Here is a 17,642-nt window from a genome sequence, read left to right on the forward strand (position 1 = left end):
CATTAGGATGGGTTGAGAGAAAAAGTATAGCTTTGAAACGACACTGATTAGAGCAGCCTCTGAAACTGGCCATCTCCAAATAGCCTCACAATGGGGACGATGACTCAGGTCCCAGTCTGCCTCCTGATGGCCTCCTGATTCTGTGGATGTGCACCTGTGCAGTCCCCACTTAGCCTCTGACCCTGCCACAGAAATTAGGCTGGAGAACAACCTTGTCCCTGGGCATCTCCAATTCCTGAACAGTCATCAGTGTAACTTACTGCCCCTTAGAGGGGTTCCGTCTTGTCTCCTCCATGACGTACTACTGGGGAAGACGCCAGCCATTTACCATCCACAGACCGCATCATACTGTGCACCAAAACAGACTGTGATGTCTTTTGGAGATGGCCCTAGCCGGTGACAGTTTATAGACAGGTGGCCAGGGGACAAAAGATCAATTTCAGGGAAACCTATTGTTCAGGAAAGCAAAGTCACTGTGCAGAATCAGGTCAATTCATGAACAGCAATGTCCCTCCAAAGCCATAGAGGCCTTGATAACAGCTGAAAGGGAGGCAGAGCCATGGTTTTAAAAGCAGAATGCTGATCAGTCAGAAATAGTATGAGAAAATGCCCAAAAAGTTACAGTAAAGATTAAGGCTTGAGGTCCAATTGAGAGACAATGAAGTACAGTATGGACATCGTGGGGACCCTGATGGCTCTGCTACTGTGGCCTCTTATGATGGATGACACTAGGACTCCTGTAAGGACCACGCCTCCTAACACCTGTCCAGGTTCATCAGAATTAGAATAAAAACAGGAAAGCCGTAGATGACGAACCAGGGTGTCAACCTTTCCTTCAAGCAAAATTCGTAAGGTGTTATGAAGATAAAGAGATAAAATGAAGCAGAATGAGGTAGAAAAGCCGAACAATTAGATGTTAATCTATTGGATTATTTTATTAGTTACTTAAAACTCTGCTTGTATTGCCCATGTTCCAAAATGACTTCAAGTGGAACAAAATGACCTGGAATTGTGATTGTAAGAAACATGGGTCATTGCCCTGAGTGACCTGTGACCTCCACGCAGCTCCTGTGAAATCTTGCTTGCTTGGCTGCTCCAGCTTGTGGTCTAGAGTATAAAAAGGGAAAGCCAACTAGACTTGGGGCCAAAGTCTTTCAAGGTTTTTTCTGGCTTCGGTCCACTGGGAATTCTCCTGTGTTCCACCCCATTTGCTGGTGGAGTGCCCCAACACCGCTTTGTCAAATTTAATTCTGTCAAAATCCCAGTCGTCTCAATTCCCACACCTGTGTAAGTTCTGTTCTTCCGGCATCTCCAGAGGACTGTGCATTGCCCTGTGCTCTGCATTGCCAGGTGGGCTCTTAGCCACCTCCTCTGGAACATACACAGGCCACTTACAGGCAACACTTGGGTGAGCGCGGTGACGTGGGGCGCCTCACTGAAGCCCACGGCTGTGTCAAGATGACTGACAGTACCTTCTTGTTCAAGGGGATTCCAATGCAGGCTGATTTCGTTAGTGTGGAATCTCTGTTGTTTGCTCAGAATTTTTTGGTGAAAGATGATGATGTCATCATAGTGAGCTACCCTAGATCAGGTAAGAATAGTGTGTGTGTGTGTGTGTGTGTGTGTGTGTGTGTGTGTGTGTGTCACTTGGGGGGGTTAATCTATGTCTTAGTTACTGTTCTTTTGATGTTAATAGACACCATGGATAAGGCAACTAATAAAGGAAGATATTTATTTGGAGACTCGCTTACAATTTCAGAGCATGAGCACATAATCATCATGGTAGAGGACACTGTGACAGACCAGCAGGCATGACACTGTGGCAGAAGCTGAGCGCTCACATCTGATCACAAATTTCAGGGAGACAAAGAGAGAGGGAGAGGGTGAGGAAGTGGAGGGGGGATTGGCCTTGGGTGGACTTTTGAAATGTCAAAGCCCATCTCCAGTGATACCCTTCCTCCAACAAGGCCCACATGTCCTCCAGCAAAACCATGCTTCCTAATTCATGCCATACAGCTAACTAGAGATCAAGAATTCAAACATAGGCCATTCTCATCCAAATTACCACAATCTGTATACTTTTTCCCATGCTAGTTGCACCATTTTATATATCTTCCAAAAATGCTTATGAAATTTTCAACAAATTCAGTTCCTTAAACCCCATTCTTTCAGGTTCTTAGCAGACATAAATAGGAATGATGGATTAAAATATTAGTCTAAATAAGTTATATGTTTAAAATTATGAAAGAATAAAAATAAAAACCACATAGCTTAAAAATATTGACTATTTGTGACCAACTTAATCCTTGGCCTGCCTCCTCTGTCCAGAGGTTAGGGAGTGGGGCTGAAAATACAAATCCTCTAGTTCTGACGTAGGGATTTAGGTGACCAGTACATCCCTGGGGTACTTATGGAAAATGGCCACTTCTTTTACACACAGAAAACTTCTGCTCTACAGAGATTACATGATAGTAGCAGTTTTGTGCTAGGAAACTTGAAGATAGACTCTATCTATCTATCTATCAATCATCTATCTATCTATCCATCCTCTATCTATCTATCTGTCTGTCTTTCTGTCTGTCTATCCATCTATCTATCCATTATGTATGTATGTATGAATCTATCTATCCATCTATCTATTATCTATCCATTCATCCATCTATTATCTATCACTATATCTATTTATCTATCTATCTATCTATCCATCTATCTATCTATCGCTATATTTTCGTCTAACAACTCATGTACCTACTTCTCTATCTATCTTGGTCTAAGACTGAGCCTGGGGCACAGATTCTTACATCAAGCAAATGTGTAACTGAGAAGATATCCTCACATTGCTATTCTGTCATTGCTAATTCGTTCAGTCCATCCTGTTTTAGGACTGTGTCTCCCAAATGTACCCCTGGCTTGTAGGTTTCCACTTGCTCTCATCAGTCTCTAAATCTAGGGCTGTTCTCAAGAAACACACAGTTTCTCCTTTCCAAAGACCCGGGGATGGGAAATGTTGAGAAGGGGCAGGCGATGAGGTTGGCTCAGGGCTCACTAACTGTCAGACACGGAGATGGTCAGCCCTGAGCACGGCTTGATTTCCAATGGACTCTGCCCTTTCCAGGTGTGTGAGCTGGAGCACACTCCATCTTCTAGGTCACCTTATTTTCAGACAATAATTATTTGTACTTCAAGAGTTAGTATCTTCCCCAGTTTCAATTCTTTTCCTGTGATAATAAACAACTTTGAGAAAAGAGTTAACTGAAGTAGAAAACCGCAGGCTTCAGTCTATCATTGAGAGGAAGTCAAGACTGAAAAGCATGCAAGCTTAGCCACACCACATCCACAGTTAAGGGAAACGAATGAACAGTCTCCACCAACAGAATGGCCCACCAACGTGGTCTGAAACGTTTGGGACTGATGCCCGCCACATACTTTGGGTTCAGATGCTCATGTGCCTACTCAGGGTTGGGAGGAAAGTAGCTGAGACCATGCCTGCAGCTCAGTGCTCCCCACCATGGCAGGAGCTGGATCAAGTCTGCTAGGAGTGCACAGGCAGGAGAGCATGGCGGATTCCAATCTCCATACACAGAGATATTCCCAGGCCATGCAGTTTGCTGCATGGCATATTGAACTATTACTCAGATAAAAAGGGTTTATGTGCTGCACACTCCTGCTCAAAGTTAAAGCTGTGAGTGCAGAAGGTTTTAACTTTTACATAGTCAAATTACATAGAACAAAACAGGTATCAAGCAAGAATTACAGTCACAATATTTATATCTACTTTATCTTTTATCATAACTAAGGAAAACTATAATTATAATTATCTATTATTCAACTCCATCAAAGATCACAGAGGGATATAACATTACCTAAGTAAACAAGAAGTGCATTATAAGCAACTTCCAAAATTCTAGAATCGACAGAGACATTCCACTTCCTGGACAGTCACCCAAAGTTCTTCTGTAACATTGGGGCATTCAGTCTTTAGCCTACAGGCCCACAGTATTCAGCAGACTTTTCCATGAAGCTGCAAATTTCAAAGATAGTTCAAAATATTGGCAGTTTGTCAGTCACTTTCTTCTGTGTCCTGCAGAATGTCTGGCAGACTCTTTCATGAAGCAGGAAACCTGAAGGAACATCTCACCTTTTGGGCAGTTCTGAAGTCATTTTTCTGTGGGTCCTGCATATTCAGTTCATACAACATAACAGCAAGCAGCCCAGCCAAGAGCAATTTCTTGCCCAAATGGCTAACCAGTTCCACAGGAGCCTCTTCAATAGCCATCATCCTCTTGAAGGAAATTGGTGCTGCCAGGAGCAAATGTGCCTCATTGTCATGGAAAGTTCTAAGTTCTTAAAACATTTTAAATCTCATATGCTGTTAAGTTTTTGAAAGGTTTGAAGTATATCTATCTAACTGAAATACATCCCTGTAATTCTAGAAAACCTAACTAACATGACTAGAAGCTTGACTATTACAGATGATTATCTATTAACCTATATTTCTTAACTAATATTACACATTTAAACGAGCCACACAAACACAGTAACTTAATTAAGAGCAGAAATACATATATAAGAAAACTGACCTTAAATTTTTTATCAAGAAACCAAGATTCATACCAATGTAAAGTATTCATCTCTATAGCATATTACCTTTTAAATGTAAACAAACATTTATAAACAATATTTGGTAATTTGGTCTTAGTTCTCCTCAAACTGCTTCCTGCTTTCTGTTGGGTGAATTAATTTTAGGCCTCGAGGAGACCTTGTGTGAGTCTTGGACCATCAAACCACATTAATCTGGAAGGATTCCACAGGTTCTCATCCTTTGTGGAAACAAAAGCTGAACCTCTTTTCCAAAGACACATATCCTTAGACCCAAATTTTAAGTTAAGATACCTTTAAAACATAAATGTTGGTTTATCTTAGAGGACCCCAGAATAAAATATCTCTCTGTAGTCAAAAAATTCAAAGAAAACACAATAATGTACATAATCCAGACTCTCTGTGTATATTACATCTTTATTCCTTTAATCTATGACTGTCAGTGCTCTGTCTCTTTAAAGACTTTACTTTTTAAAAAAAAACATTTGCTTCATTTTATAACTATTTCCTCTCTCTCCCAAGCCTACATACATTTATCCAACACTGTGACCAATTTAGAGATCTTTTTCATTTGAATCAGTCTTTAATACGTGTCTGTAGTTACTTTCTGACCAGGAGAGCTTTTTAAAAAATGCTTAGTTGGTGTGGCTAGGACTAACTCCATGGTCCTGCCTGCTTGCTCTGCCTAGCCCAACATGGTAGAGGCATGTTCACTGCCTCTGAGAGCCTTGCACTCCAGGGTTGCAGCTGCTCTGTGTTACCACTAAGCAATTTATAACATGCTGCTCACAGACCCCGTTTAAGTGTTCAGTCTCCTGGAAGAGCCAGAGCTGTTCTGTAACTAGCATGAACCAGGAATCTGCCATTTTGAAACCATGCAGTTTTCTGCTGCTAATGCAGATCAGGAAGACTTTTTCTAAAGGAGCTGTGGTGACCCTGCTCGATGCCAGCAAATAGAGCGCATCTCAAAAAAAAAAAAGTCGGTTTCCAAGAAGCTGTGATGAACTCTATTCTTTTGTGTCCAGAATTCCTTTCCAAGCTTTCTGAGGTTTTATGTGGATGTAGCTGACCCCACGTTGGTACGCCAAATTGTGATCAGAGGCTGCTTGTTTGCTCCTGGCTGCCCAGACCCAAATAATCACTCTGAAACTCTATTAATTACAACACTGCTTGGCTGCTTGGCTAATGACTCTAGTGTATTCCTAGCTAGCTCTTACATCTTAATTTACCTATTTCTATTAATCTGTGTATCACCGTGTGGTTGTGACCTACTGGTAAGGTTCTGCCCAGCATCTGGCATCCAGCATATGTTCTTGCAGTGGCTACATGGCTTCTCTCTGACTCCATCTACTCTTTCTTTACATCTCTGTTTGAATATTCCACCTTGCCATATTTTGCACAGCATCAGCCCAAAGTAGCTTCTTTATTAACCAATGGTAATTCACAGTGTACAAAGGGGACTCCTATATCAGAAAAGGCAGATATATTTAAAATGCTACAAATTTAATGCAATGTCTACATTACATTCTGCTACTGTATTTATACATTCTTTACTATGTCAGTTAAATTTGATGTGAGTGGAGAACATAAGAACTAAGGTAAGGCAGGGCTGGAGAGATGACTGCACCATTAAGAGTGTCTGCTCTTGCAGAGACCTGGGATCAGTGGCTACATATGGTGGCTCATAACCGTCTGTAACTCTGATGTAAGTTTTTGACTTTGGGAGTCAAGGCAGTATCTCAAACAGGGCAGGAACCTCGAGGCAGGAACTGAAGCAGAGGCCATTGAGAGATGCTGCTTACTGACTTTCTCCTCTTGTTTTACTCAGTCTACTTTTGTCTCTTATACATTCTACAACTGCTTGCCCATGGTTGAACTGTCCACACTGGGCTGGTCCCTCCTATATCATTAATCAAGACTGTATCCATAGGCTTCCCTATAGGCCAATTTGATGGTGGCATTTTCTCAATTGCAGTTTTCTTTTCCCAGGTTACTCTAGCTTATGTCAAGTCGACAAAAGCAGTCAAGCAAGCAAGAAAACAAACGTATAAATAACCAGCCATGGTGGGGGGGGTTAAAAGTGGAGGACATAATAGAACAAAGGCAAAAGGAAAGTATAGAGGGGTAAAACTGTGGGTGAAAAGATTTAAACAGGGATGTGGATGTGAGGATTAGGGATAAGAGGGGAGATGGGAATAGAGGAATGGAGGAAGGATCAACCAGAATTAAAAAGTATAATGAAGCCATGTGGCTTGTATCCCAACAGAAAACAGAGAAAGGGAAACATAAGAATAAAGCCAAATAAAAATACCTTCATCATTCAACATATGAAACATTTTCCTTACTATGTTAATGTAATACAAAATTTGATTGTTTCCCATTGTCCCACAACCAGGAACACACTGGATGATTGAGATAGTCAGTCTGATAGTCTCCAAAGGGAACCCTACTTGGGTCCAAACTGTCAAAAATTATGCCAGGTGTCCAGGGCTCGATTCTAAAGATTGGCAGAAACTATTGCTGGACCAGGATGGACCACGTCTCATGGCTACACATCTGCCCATACAACTGTTTCCCAAGTCTTACTTCACATCCAAGGCTAAGGTGAGTGGATGCTGGTCTCTGTGATGAAACCTTAGGAGGACCCTCTTTCATTTGATAAACTGGCACACACAAGGGCATGTCCAAATCCATGACCTGTATGGCCATGTTCCTAATATTCACATGTATGGAAACATAGCTGAACCCAGTGCTTCATTAACTGGGCAATGAATGATTAATGTTGACAAATGTTTGTTAAGTCAGGAGTTTGCTTTCAGTTTTGCTTTTTCTTTTTTTCTTTCCCTTTTTCATGTTTGTATATGTGGTGTGCAATGTGTGCATATGTAGTGCGCAATGTGTGTATATGTGGTATGTATATGTGTAAATGTGGTGTGCATGTGTGTATATGTGGTGTGCAATGTGTGTATATGTAGTGTGCCTGTGTGTATATGTGATGTGTCGGCACAAGAGTGTGGAGTGCACACACACTTGTGGATGGTTGCATGTGGAGGCCCAAGGTTGATGTCTGGAACCATTCTCAATCACTCATTGGTAAAGGCATACATCATCAGATTATAAAATAGAAAAGATCAGCACAAAACAGTTTTATAAAGAGAATCTTTGAAGATGCTTTGGCATGGGTACAAGGACTTTTGTTCCCTCATATTCCATTAAGTCAGCCCTTTTTTCTTGTTATTAGAGAGACCACTGTTCTTGAGTTAGCCCACCTTTATCAGCTTGTACCAGGTGGCTGGCTGGGCTCAGCTAAGTGACCTTGTGTGTCTGGGTGAGAAAGAAGAAGGCTACTATCTTCCTGGAAAAACTTTCTGAGACTCATTTTGTACCCTTAATCTCAACTCCTTTCCCTTCCCAACTCTCAGGGTCAGATGTTGTAATTAGCCTAGGTTTTCTGGCCATAAGGAAGGTTGCATAGGCCTCCTGTTAAGTTGTACATAAATGCCTAATGCTGTTTTCCTGTAGAAGGCTTCTAAGGTTTTTTATGCTAAGATTAACTCCTTTTATTCCACATCATCAAGGAATCCTAATCAATTGTCCTAATGATGATTCTGGCAATTCCCAGAACTGGCTACTTTTTTAAGGCTTTAATTAATAGTGGAGCAGAATTCAAAAATGTCCTCAGCAGTCGTGTTTATATCCACAACTGCCTGGAATAGTCTGATCTGTTAGCAATATGTAAGGATCACAAAGAACACACAGACAAGGGAAAAGACACACATTATGGCTCCAAGGACAGCGAAGTCGAGTCAGTACAAATGGCGACTCAGGTGGCATTATACCACAACTGATTGCCAAGGGACCGCCTGAAACACACAGCTCTGAGAAGCACGAATCCCAATCCTTCCGGCAATATTTGCCTGCCCAGTCAGCATTTCTGCTAAACTGGCGTGACAGCCGTGGATGTAGCAGATTTGCATTTCCCTGATGGCTAAGGATGTTGAACATTTTCTTAAATATCTTTTGGCCATTTGAGATTCTTCTATTGAGAATTCTTTGTTTAGTTCAGTACCCCATTTTTTAATTAGGTTATTTAGAATATTAATGTCTAATTTCTTGAATTCATTTTATATTTTGGAAATCTATGTCTGATGTGGGATTGGTGAAAATCATTTCCCATTTGGTAGGGTGCAAAGAGGCAGTCAGGGTTCCCTGGCCTGTGGAAAGTCCAAGGTCCTCCCCCTTCCATCCAGGAAGGTGAGTATCCAAACAGACTAGGCTTCCACAAAGCCAGTACATGCAGTAGAATCAAACCCTTCACCAGCACAACTCAAAGAAGGGAAACACACAAACTCTACCACCAAAAAAGATGAAAAAATAATCGGAGTTACCAACCACTGGTCATTAATATCACTTAATATCAATGGACTCAATTCACCTAGAAAAAGGCACAGGCTAAGAGATTGGATGTGAAAACAGGATCCAACATTCTGCTGTTTACAAGAAACTCACCTCAACCACAAAGAAAGACCCTTTACTCAGAGTTAAGTGTTGGGAAAATGTTTTTTCAATCAAATGGACCTAAGAAACAAGTGGGTGTGGCCATACTAATTTCTAACAAAATTGACTTCAAACTAAAATCAATCAGAAGAGATGGAGATGGACATTTCATACTCATAACAGGAACAATTCATCAGAATGAAGTCTCAGTCCTGAATACCTATGCCCCTAATATTAAAGCACCAACTTATGTAAAAGAAACATTACTAGAACTCAAGGCACACATCAAACCACACACACTAATAGTAGAAGACTTCTACACTCCTCTCTCACCAATGGACAGGTCAATCAGACAGAATCCTTATCCATTCTTTGGTTGAGGGACATTCAGGTTGTTTCTAGGTTCTGGTTATGACAAACAATGCTGCTATGAACATAGTTAAGCACATGTTCTTGTGGGTTCTTGGGACAACTTGGTTTCCACCTGCAATATGTAAAATGTTTAATTATGGAAGGAATGTGGAAAACATGTTTTTAACCTCTATTAACTGTAATCATTCACTTGAAAATTGGAATGAAACCACATTGTAATTTTTATATTGCTGGAAAGATTTTGGTCGAGGTATATAACTTGTAAGGTAAAAAATAAAGTAAGTTAGTAGAAAAGAATCAAGAATGAGTGAGTTAGAAGGAAAACATTCCAGAGACATAAAAGAAAAACATCAAGAATGAGAGAAGAAAAACACCAGGAAAGAGGTACAGGAAGAATACACAAGAGTAAGGAAGAAGTCAGAAGGAGACCATCAAGAGTTTGTGTGTGTCTTTTCTCCTCTCCCTCAGATAAAAGGTCACAGTAAGACTCCATGGATCCTTTTGAGTCCTGCACTGCTGGAGATTGGCCCTCATGGTAGCAGTGTGTGTCTTCTGCCAGATCATAGATGTGCCCTCCATTTATGGATTGTAATTCATTCCAGATATATCCAAGTTGACAAGCAAGAATAGCCATTACATGTGGGTTTCTGAGGATTCAAACTTCAATTTTCATTTCCTTTTTGGCAGCAATCATTTTAAGCAAGTAGTTCTCAACCTTCCTAATGCTGGGATCCTTTAATTCAGTTCCTCATGTTGTGGTGAACCCCAGTCATGAGAATATTTTCTCTATACTTCATAACTACAATTTTGCTCCTATTATAAATCACAATACACAGATACACATATATACATGTATGTATGTATGTATGTATGTATGTATGTATGTGTGTGTGTATGCGTTTGTGTGTATTCTCTGATGGCCTTAGGGCACCCCAGGTTGAGAATCACTGCTGTAACAACAGACATTTCTGCAGCCCCTTAACTTTTCTTGCAGCAGTGAACCATGCATGCCTGGTTCAGCTAATTAAATTCCCCAGATGGAAGAACAACTTAACATCCTTTATCTCAGAGTTAAGGAAATGGTGGAACAGAAGGTAACCTAACATCAAGACAGTTATGAATGTAGGGAACAAATGCAGGTCATCCTATGACCTCCACATGTGTGCTGTGGCTTAGTGTAAAGACTTAGGATGTTTGATTTAGGGTGTGTGGAAATATGAAATGATGAAATGAAGACAGACATTTCTAATAAACTTTATCTCTTTATTTTAGATTATTTATGTCATCAGGAATCCAAAAGATGTTATTACATCTGGTTATTATATAGGAAAACATTTGTCCCTTTTGAATAATCAACAGACTTTTGGAGAATATCTTCATGCATTTATCCAAGGTGATGGTGAGTGGAACCAGGGCCATCAATTTCATAGTTTGAAATCAAGCCAAGACTGTAGATTTGTGTTGCATGTTTAAAAACTAAATCTGTGGATCACATTGTTTCAAATTTACTCAGTGTGCGACTAGAAAGATGGGTTAGCTGTCAAGAATGTGTGTTTCTCTTGTAGATGTTCAAGATTGGGTGCTAGCATGCATGTCAGATTGCTCTCAACTGCTTGTAACTCTAGTTCCAGGGGTCTAGCACCTTCTTCTGGCATCCCCCCAAATTGCACTCATGTATACACATAATCACACACAGATATATATGAATACAATTTAAAACAACAAAAATAAATACTTCAAAATTTTATACTTTGTGATGTCAAAAGTTCTATAGATAGCCATCTATAATCTGATTTTTATTTAATACACTTTACTTAGAAAATCTATTCTGGTATGATATACCACTTAGGTATGAATGATCATTTATCTTTTATTTTTATATTTTTCAGTTGATGATTTTCAAATATTATATTAATTCATTTAGTGTGTATGTATATGGGGTTACACACATGTCATAGTACATGTGTGAATGTCTGAAACAACTTGTGGGAGTCATTTCTCTCCTTCCACTATGTGGCTTTGAGGGATCAAACTCACATCATCAGGTTTGGGGTCAAGTGTCTTTACCCACTGAGCCATTTCATCAGTTCTTGGTGTTTTATTCATGATGAAGTATTATTTAATAAACATATGATTACTTCATAAAATAGTTCTTACAGGTATTTGGATTTTATCCTGCTGTTTTACATACTTTTCTAGGCCAAATTCAAAGAAGTAGGCCTGGAGAGGTGGTTCAGTGGTTAAGTCTTCTTTCTGCTTTTTAAGAGTACCCAGGTTCAGTTCCCAGCACCCATATGATGGTTTACAACCACTTGTAATTCTACTTCCAAGAGATCCTATGACTTCTTCTTGTCTCTGAGAACATGCACCATATAGTGCACATATATGTAGTATATGTAGTGCACATACAGACATTCACTCCAACAAACACTCATACACATGAAATGAAGTTTAAAAAATTCTTTTCTTAGAAATGTAGGTAGTAAGCTTGTATAGTTTTTTTCCGTCTAAAAAACACCACGTGTGAGCTTTCTTCACCAATGTCATAATTACATTATAGACCTCTAGAGGTAGAAATTTGACATCCCTTACATTCCTCAAAGTAAATGCCATCTTCCAATCAGGGACAAGAATCAATATCCATGAGGTATAAAATTTCAGTAGTTGTTTCCTTTTCCTCCCCACCTCCATAATGACTTGGGGATCCTGGTTTGATCACACCATTGGATGGCTAACAAGGAGAGACACAGCGAACTTCCTCCTCATGTCCTATGAGGAGCTACAGAGGGTAATTCTCTTCCACTGTGCTCCCACATTCCCATATCTGCCTTTCTTTCTTTTCTCTCTTTTCTGAGGGGTAACCAGTCAGGTAAATGAGTGGGAGACCATCATGGGTGACCATCACAGTCAGCATCTGCTGTCAACTGGACACAGCTGGGAGAGGGACGATCAATGCAGACACTGCCTCTGTGGGAGCATTTTCTCGGTTAATGGTTAATGTAGGGCACCTACTCACTCTGGGGACGATATCCATGGGCGGGTGGGCTTGAGATATCTAAGAAAGGCACCTGAGCGGCCTGGGGGAGAAGTCAGTGAGTAGCACTCCTTGTGCTACCCCTTATTCTCAAAGGTGCGAGAAGAAATTTCCTAGCAGAATGTTTTCCCAGGAATATAGTGGCCTTCCCCTCTCCCACCTGGGAGATTCCAAGTACAAGGTCTCTTAACCCATCCTGCCAGCCACCTGGTGATAAAGAAAACAAAAAAAAGCTGACTTAGCAGGATGGGAGGGAGCAAAAGTTCTTGCACCTGTGCCAAAGAGGTTTCAAAAAGCCGCTTTGTAGTTACACTTTTAAAAGACTAACCCGGCAGAGGAAACACAACTCCTCTCTCTACCTTGCTGCAACGAGGTGTTGGATACAACACTTTGCTGTGGTCTCTGCTTCAGTTCCTGCCTCTAGCTCCTGCCCTGGCTTCCCTCAGTGATGCTCAAAACCTATCAGCTGAATAAACCCCAGGTTGTTATTGGTCAGTATTTTATCACGGCAACAGAGAAACAAACTAACTCAGGGAAGGTGTATAAAACCCAGCCTTTAATTGTCTACATAACCTCAGCAAGTTATTGTTGTTGTTGTTATTATTATTATTATTATTATTTTGATTTTTTTGAGGCAGGGTTTCTCTGTAGCTTTGGAGCCTGTCCTGGAACCAACTCTTGTAGACCAGGCTGGCTTCGAACTCACAGAGATTTGCCTGCCTCTGCCTCCCAAGTGCTGGGATTAAAGGTGTGCGTCACCACTGCCCGGTATAGCAAGTTCTAAACCACCCCGAGACTCATTGTTCTCCTGAAACTGCAAAAACAGCACTACTCAGCTAACATGGAAAATGACAAATATCTAGAGTAGGGAAGGTCATGCTGTGTGTGGTTGGTAAGTGTTAGCCATGTCTTATTAAACACATGTGCCCTGTCGAAATGTTCTTTTAGTTATAGGGTAAGACTTGGATGGCTTTTGTTGAGGATACCAGCCTGACACATGCTCTGAGTTCAAGCTCAGCATCCTTAGCACACGGAAGTTGTTACAGTGGATCCCACACTGGTAACCTGACCACATCAACACATTTGATGCAGGCACCTTGACAGCTTCACACTGGAGTCCAGGGACAACCAAAAGGGCCATGGAACGTAAAACTTAGGGCCAGGACCTTCCATATAGACTTTCAGAGAATGTTCCAGGCTTGAGTTCTAAGTCAGAACTAAGGACTGGCCATCAAAAATCTCATCACTGCAAATTTTATATTATATGCAGCAATTAATGCCCCAAAGAGTAGTGATTTTTCATATAACTCTCTCTTTTCCAAATGTACTTCTATTGGATGATTTAATCCAGGTGACCATTGAAATTTCGATTTCTTTCTGTGGTATACAGTGTTTTAAAGCAAGTGCCTGTTCATTTACCACCTCCAGTTTTCAACCAAATTTAGATCCAGTTGGATTCATGAGTCTTGTTTTTTTCCAATAAAATTTGCCAGTGGAAAGCTGGTAGCCAGGAGTAATGATGAGCGTAATGGGGGGAGCAGAAAAAATGACTTGTATGTTTCTATGAAATCTAGATGAGCTGTGTGTGGGGTACACAGGTGCGGGGAGGAGGAGGAGGAGGGGTGAGGTGCACAGCAAAACATGATGGGTGATGAGGTGAATATGAATTCAATATAATGATACACATGTATAAAAGTGGTATCATGAAATCCTACATTTTATACACTTAGAATTGATTTCTGTTTTGAAAAAGAAAAGCCAGAACTTGAGGTTGGCTCAGCAGTTCAGAGAATTTGCTGCTCTTCCAGAGGACCTGAGTTTGGCTCCCAAACCCATAGCAGTTAGCTCACAACTGCTTCTAACAATAGCTTCAGGGGACTCTGAACCCTCTTCCAGTCTCCATGAAACCTAAAACACAAGTGCGCGTGTGTGCACACACACACACACATACACACCCACGCACCCCCTCACCCCCCATAACTTTTTTCCCCAAGCTCATGACTGGCAGGCAGACTTGACAAAGGAATGGGTTTTCTTTTCAAGACTCCTTCATCCCTTCACAATGTAAGACAGGTTATGAAAATTGGGGAAGGTGGGGCTGGAGCAATGTCTCAGTGGTTAAGAGTACGTGCTGCTTTTTATGAAGACCTGGATTCAATACCCAGCATTCACATGGTGGCTTCTAGCCACCATCAGTGCCAACTCAATGGGGTCCAATGTCATTATCTGTCCTCAGTGGGCACTGAGTGTACGTGCTTCATATATATATATATGTTTATATATACATATGCAAATTTATACATATATTTATTATAAATTTATATTTTCATAGTACAGTACATATTATTATATAGTATACACATATTATATAACTTGTAAACAATATAAATATACACTATAAATTTACAAATGTGTATTTGTGCATATTAGTATATATTATATATAAATACACATGTGATGTAGGATATTGGAAAAATAGCAGGTCACACACTAAGGAAGTGTTCACCTTGATGAGCAATCAAGGGCTCTGTCTCCATCAGTGCTGGTATCCACTCTCTCCTGATCACTCCATCTCCGTCAGTCCTAGTATCCACTCTCTCTTGATCACTTTTTTTCCCACCCACAGGACCTTAGAGGCAACATGCAAAAAGTGTGTCAATTTTTGGGCAAACCTCTGAGTCCAGAACAATTCGATTCTGCTGTCCAACACTCATCCTTCTCAGCCATGAAAGAGAATGCAATGTCCAACAGTATAATGCTAAGAAATCCGGAAGATGACACGGTCCACAATATACCATTGCTGAGAAAGGGTGAGACAGGTCACGTTTTGTACTGTAGAAATGGGTAGGTTTCCAGCTTTTGCTAAGGCATGAGACATGGAAACAGATGTGCTCGGAAGCTAGAGTCATATCCCATCATATTCTCTGAGAACAGTCGCTGGCCACAGATCCATTACTGAGAGTTCACCAGAGGAGGAATGAGAGGTGCCTGTGTCCTGCTGCTGGGCAGTGGATAAGTCTATACAGTTAGACCACTCAGTCATAGTGACATTGTCCAAGTCTGTAAGAAACCAGAGATACAGTCACAGTAACAAGACTGTCCAGTTCAGAGGGTGCTATGATTACAACAGACAACCCCTGCAGACATCCATGTGTCTATAAGACAGAATGATCGTTCGTCAGTAATAGAATCTGCTCACACATGCAGCAACTTGGATGGATTCCGGGGGCTTTATGCTGAGCGACAAAAGTCATCAACATAAATCTGCACACGCTATATCTATGTAACATTCATAAAATAGAAGGCAATTGGAGAGGCAGAGAATATATTGCTGGTGTTCAGGGATCCAGGGTGCTGGGACTTGATCGTTCATATTTGACTAAAGGTTGTAGTGTTGGGAGATGTTTGTGGCAGTGGACTATCTATGCATTTCAGTGGAAATAGATTGCAAAAATCCCACATGGAAAAAAGTGATGTAGAGCACACTATTTTTCTAGTGGAGATCTTTCTGATCATAGCGCTGTGTGAACATTTCCTCAACTAGAATACAACCTTGGTTGAAGGACACACACTTTGTTGCCAATTCTGTAGCCTGCTACTCTATCACATGGTTGACAGTTTTCCCACATGGAGGGGTGAACTGAAGTTCAGTTGTGAGAACTTCCTCAGTTTTCCCTTCACAATTTCAAGACTGGGATTTTCCACGTGACATTTCAGGTGCTCACAGCCACCAACCTCAAATCCCTTTCGTGCTCACGTGGTTTTGACAGAGGGTACAGAGCAGGAAGTTGTAGGATGACTCCTTTTGGTCTTGAGAGAGACACCAACTGGATCGATGAGGTCAGGGGGAGACAGGCTTGGCTGCTCACATGCGGTGCTCACTCATTTCCCTGCTGCTTTCCCTTCTGGTTTGACAGGCACTTGTGGCGACTGGAAGAATGTCTTCACTGTGGCCCAGAGTGAAGCCTTTGACACTGTCTATCAGGAGAAGATATCGAGGCTCCATCCTGGTCTCTTTCCCTGGTCAGAATACTGCTGACTGATTCCCCGCCCTCTCCCAGACAGGGTTCTCAGTGCAGTCCTGGCTGTGCTGGAACTAGCTCTGTAGACAGGCAGGCCTTGAACTCAAAGATCTCCCTGTCTCTGCTTCCTATGTGCTGGGATTAAAGGACTGCATCTCCACAGCCTGATTGTCTGTTTGGAAGACTGTAAATAAACCTTTCAAGAACTCTGAGTGTTAGCTACTCATATTAAAAAAAAATCTGTACTTCTTTCTTTTTTTCTTTTCTTTCTTTTTCTTTTTCTATTTATAAAAGTTTATTAATTTATAAAAGTTTCCATTTCCTCCCCTCTTCCCAACACCCTCCCAATCCCCTCACTCCCTCTCCTCCTCCCTCCCCATCCCTAAGAGCAGTCAGGGTTTCCTGCCCTGTGGGAAGTTCAAGATCATCCCCCCTCCCTCCAGGTCCAGGAAGGTGAGCATCCAAACAGACTGGATCCCAAAAATCCAGTATATGCAGAGGAAGCAAGTCCCAGTATCATTGTCAATGGCTTTTCAGAAAGACCCCGTGCCAGCCACATTCAGAGAACCTGGTTGGATCCCGTGCTCGTTCAGTCCCAGTCCAACTGGCCTTGGTGAACTCTCATTAGATCAGTCCCCTTGTATCAGTGGGTGAACGCACTCCTCATGGTCCTGCCTTTCTTGTTCATGTTCTCCCTCCTTCTGCTCCTCATTTAGACCTTGGGGGCTCAGTCCAGTGCTCCAATGTGGGTCTCTGTCTCAATCTCCATCCGTCAACTGGTGAAGGTTCCCTCGGCTCTTGCCTTCTTTGCTCACATTCTCTTTCCTTCTGCTTCTCATTTGGACCTAGAGAGTTAAGTCCAGTATTCCAATGTGGGTCTCTGTCTCAATCTCCATCCATTGCCAGATGAAGGTTCTATGGTGATAAGCAAAATATTCATCAGTATGGTTATGGGCCAAGGCCGGTTCAGGCACCCTCTCCTCTGTTTAGAGAACAATCTGGGTATCTCTCCTTGGACCTGGGATCCCCTTTATAATCAAGTCTCTTGTAAACCCTAAAATGACTCCCTTAGTTGAGATATATACTTCCCTGATCCCATATCCATCCTTCCTCCCTCC

The 17,642-nt window shown here is 41.4% G+C and overlaps 1 protein-coding gene across 1 annotated transcript; it reads left to right on the top strand.

The window, feature by feature from the left end:
- The first annotated feature begins 1,133 nt into the window (after positions 1-1,133).
- On the top strand, positions 1,134-16,736 carry LOC125395460 (sulfotransferase 2A6-like). Its single transcript, XM_087909299.1, has 6 exons — positions 1,134-1,591; positions 6,995-7,203; positions 10,741-10,867; positions 12,162-12,256; positions 15,129-15,312; positions 16,420-16,736. The coding sequence occupies exons 1-6, from the start codon at positions 1,459-1,461 to the stop codon at positions 16,539-16,541; spliced, it is 870 nt and encodes a 289-aa protein (XP_087765425.1). The 5' UTR covers positions 1,134-1,458; the 3' UTR covers positions 16,542-16,736.
- The last annotated feature ends 906 nt before the right edge of the window (positions 16,737-17,642 follow it).

This window comes from Myodes glareolus, chromosome 1 (genome assembly GCF_982192425.1).
Source record: "Myodes glareolus chromosome 1, mMyoGla1.1, whole genome shotgun sequence".
In the NCBI taxonomy this organism is placed as follows: Eukaryota; Metazoa; Chordata; class Mammalia; order Rodentia; family Cricetidae; genus Myodes; species Myodes glareolus.

What these genes read in the sequence shown, in the direction of transcription:
- LOC125395460 (XM_087909299.1), top strand. Translation starts at nt 1,459, where the DNA reads ATGACTGACAGTACCTTCTTGTTCAAGGGGATTCCAATGCAGGCTGAT. An exon ending in ACTTCACATCCAAGGCTAAG is followed by an intron (nt 7,204 to 10,740) that starts GTGAGTGGATGC and finishes TCTTTATTTTAG; the next exon opens with ATTATTTATGTCATCAGGAA. An exon ending in CCTATGAGGAGCTACAGAGG is followed by an intron (nt 12,257 to 15,128) that starts GTAATTCTCTTC and finishes TCCCACCCACAG; the next exon opens with GACCTTAGAGGCAACATGCA.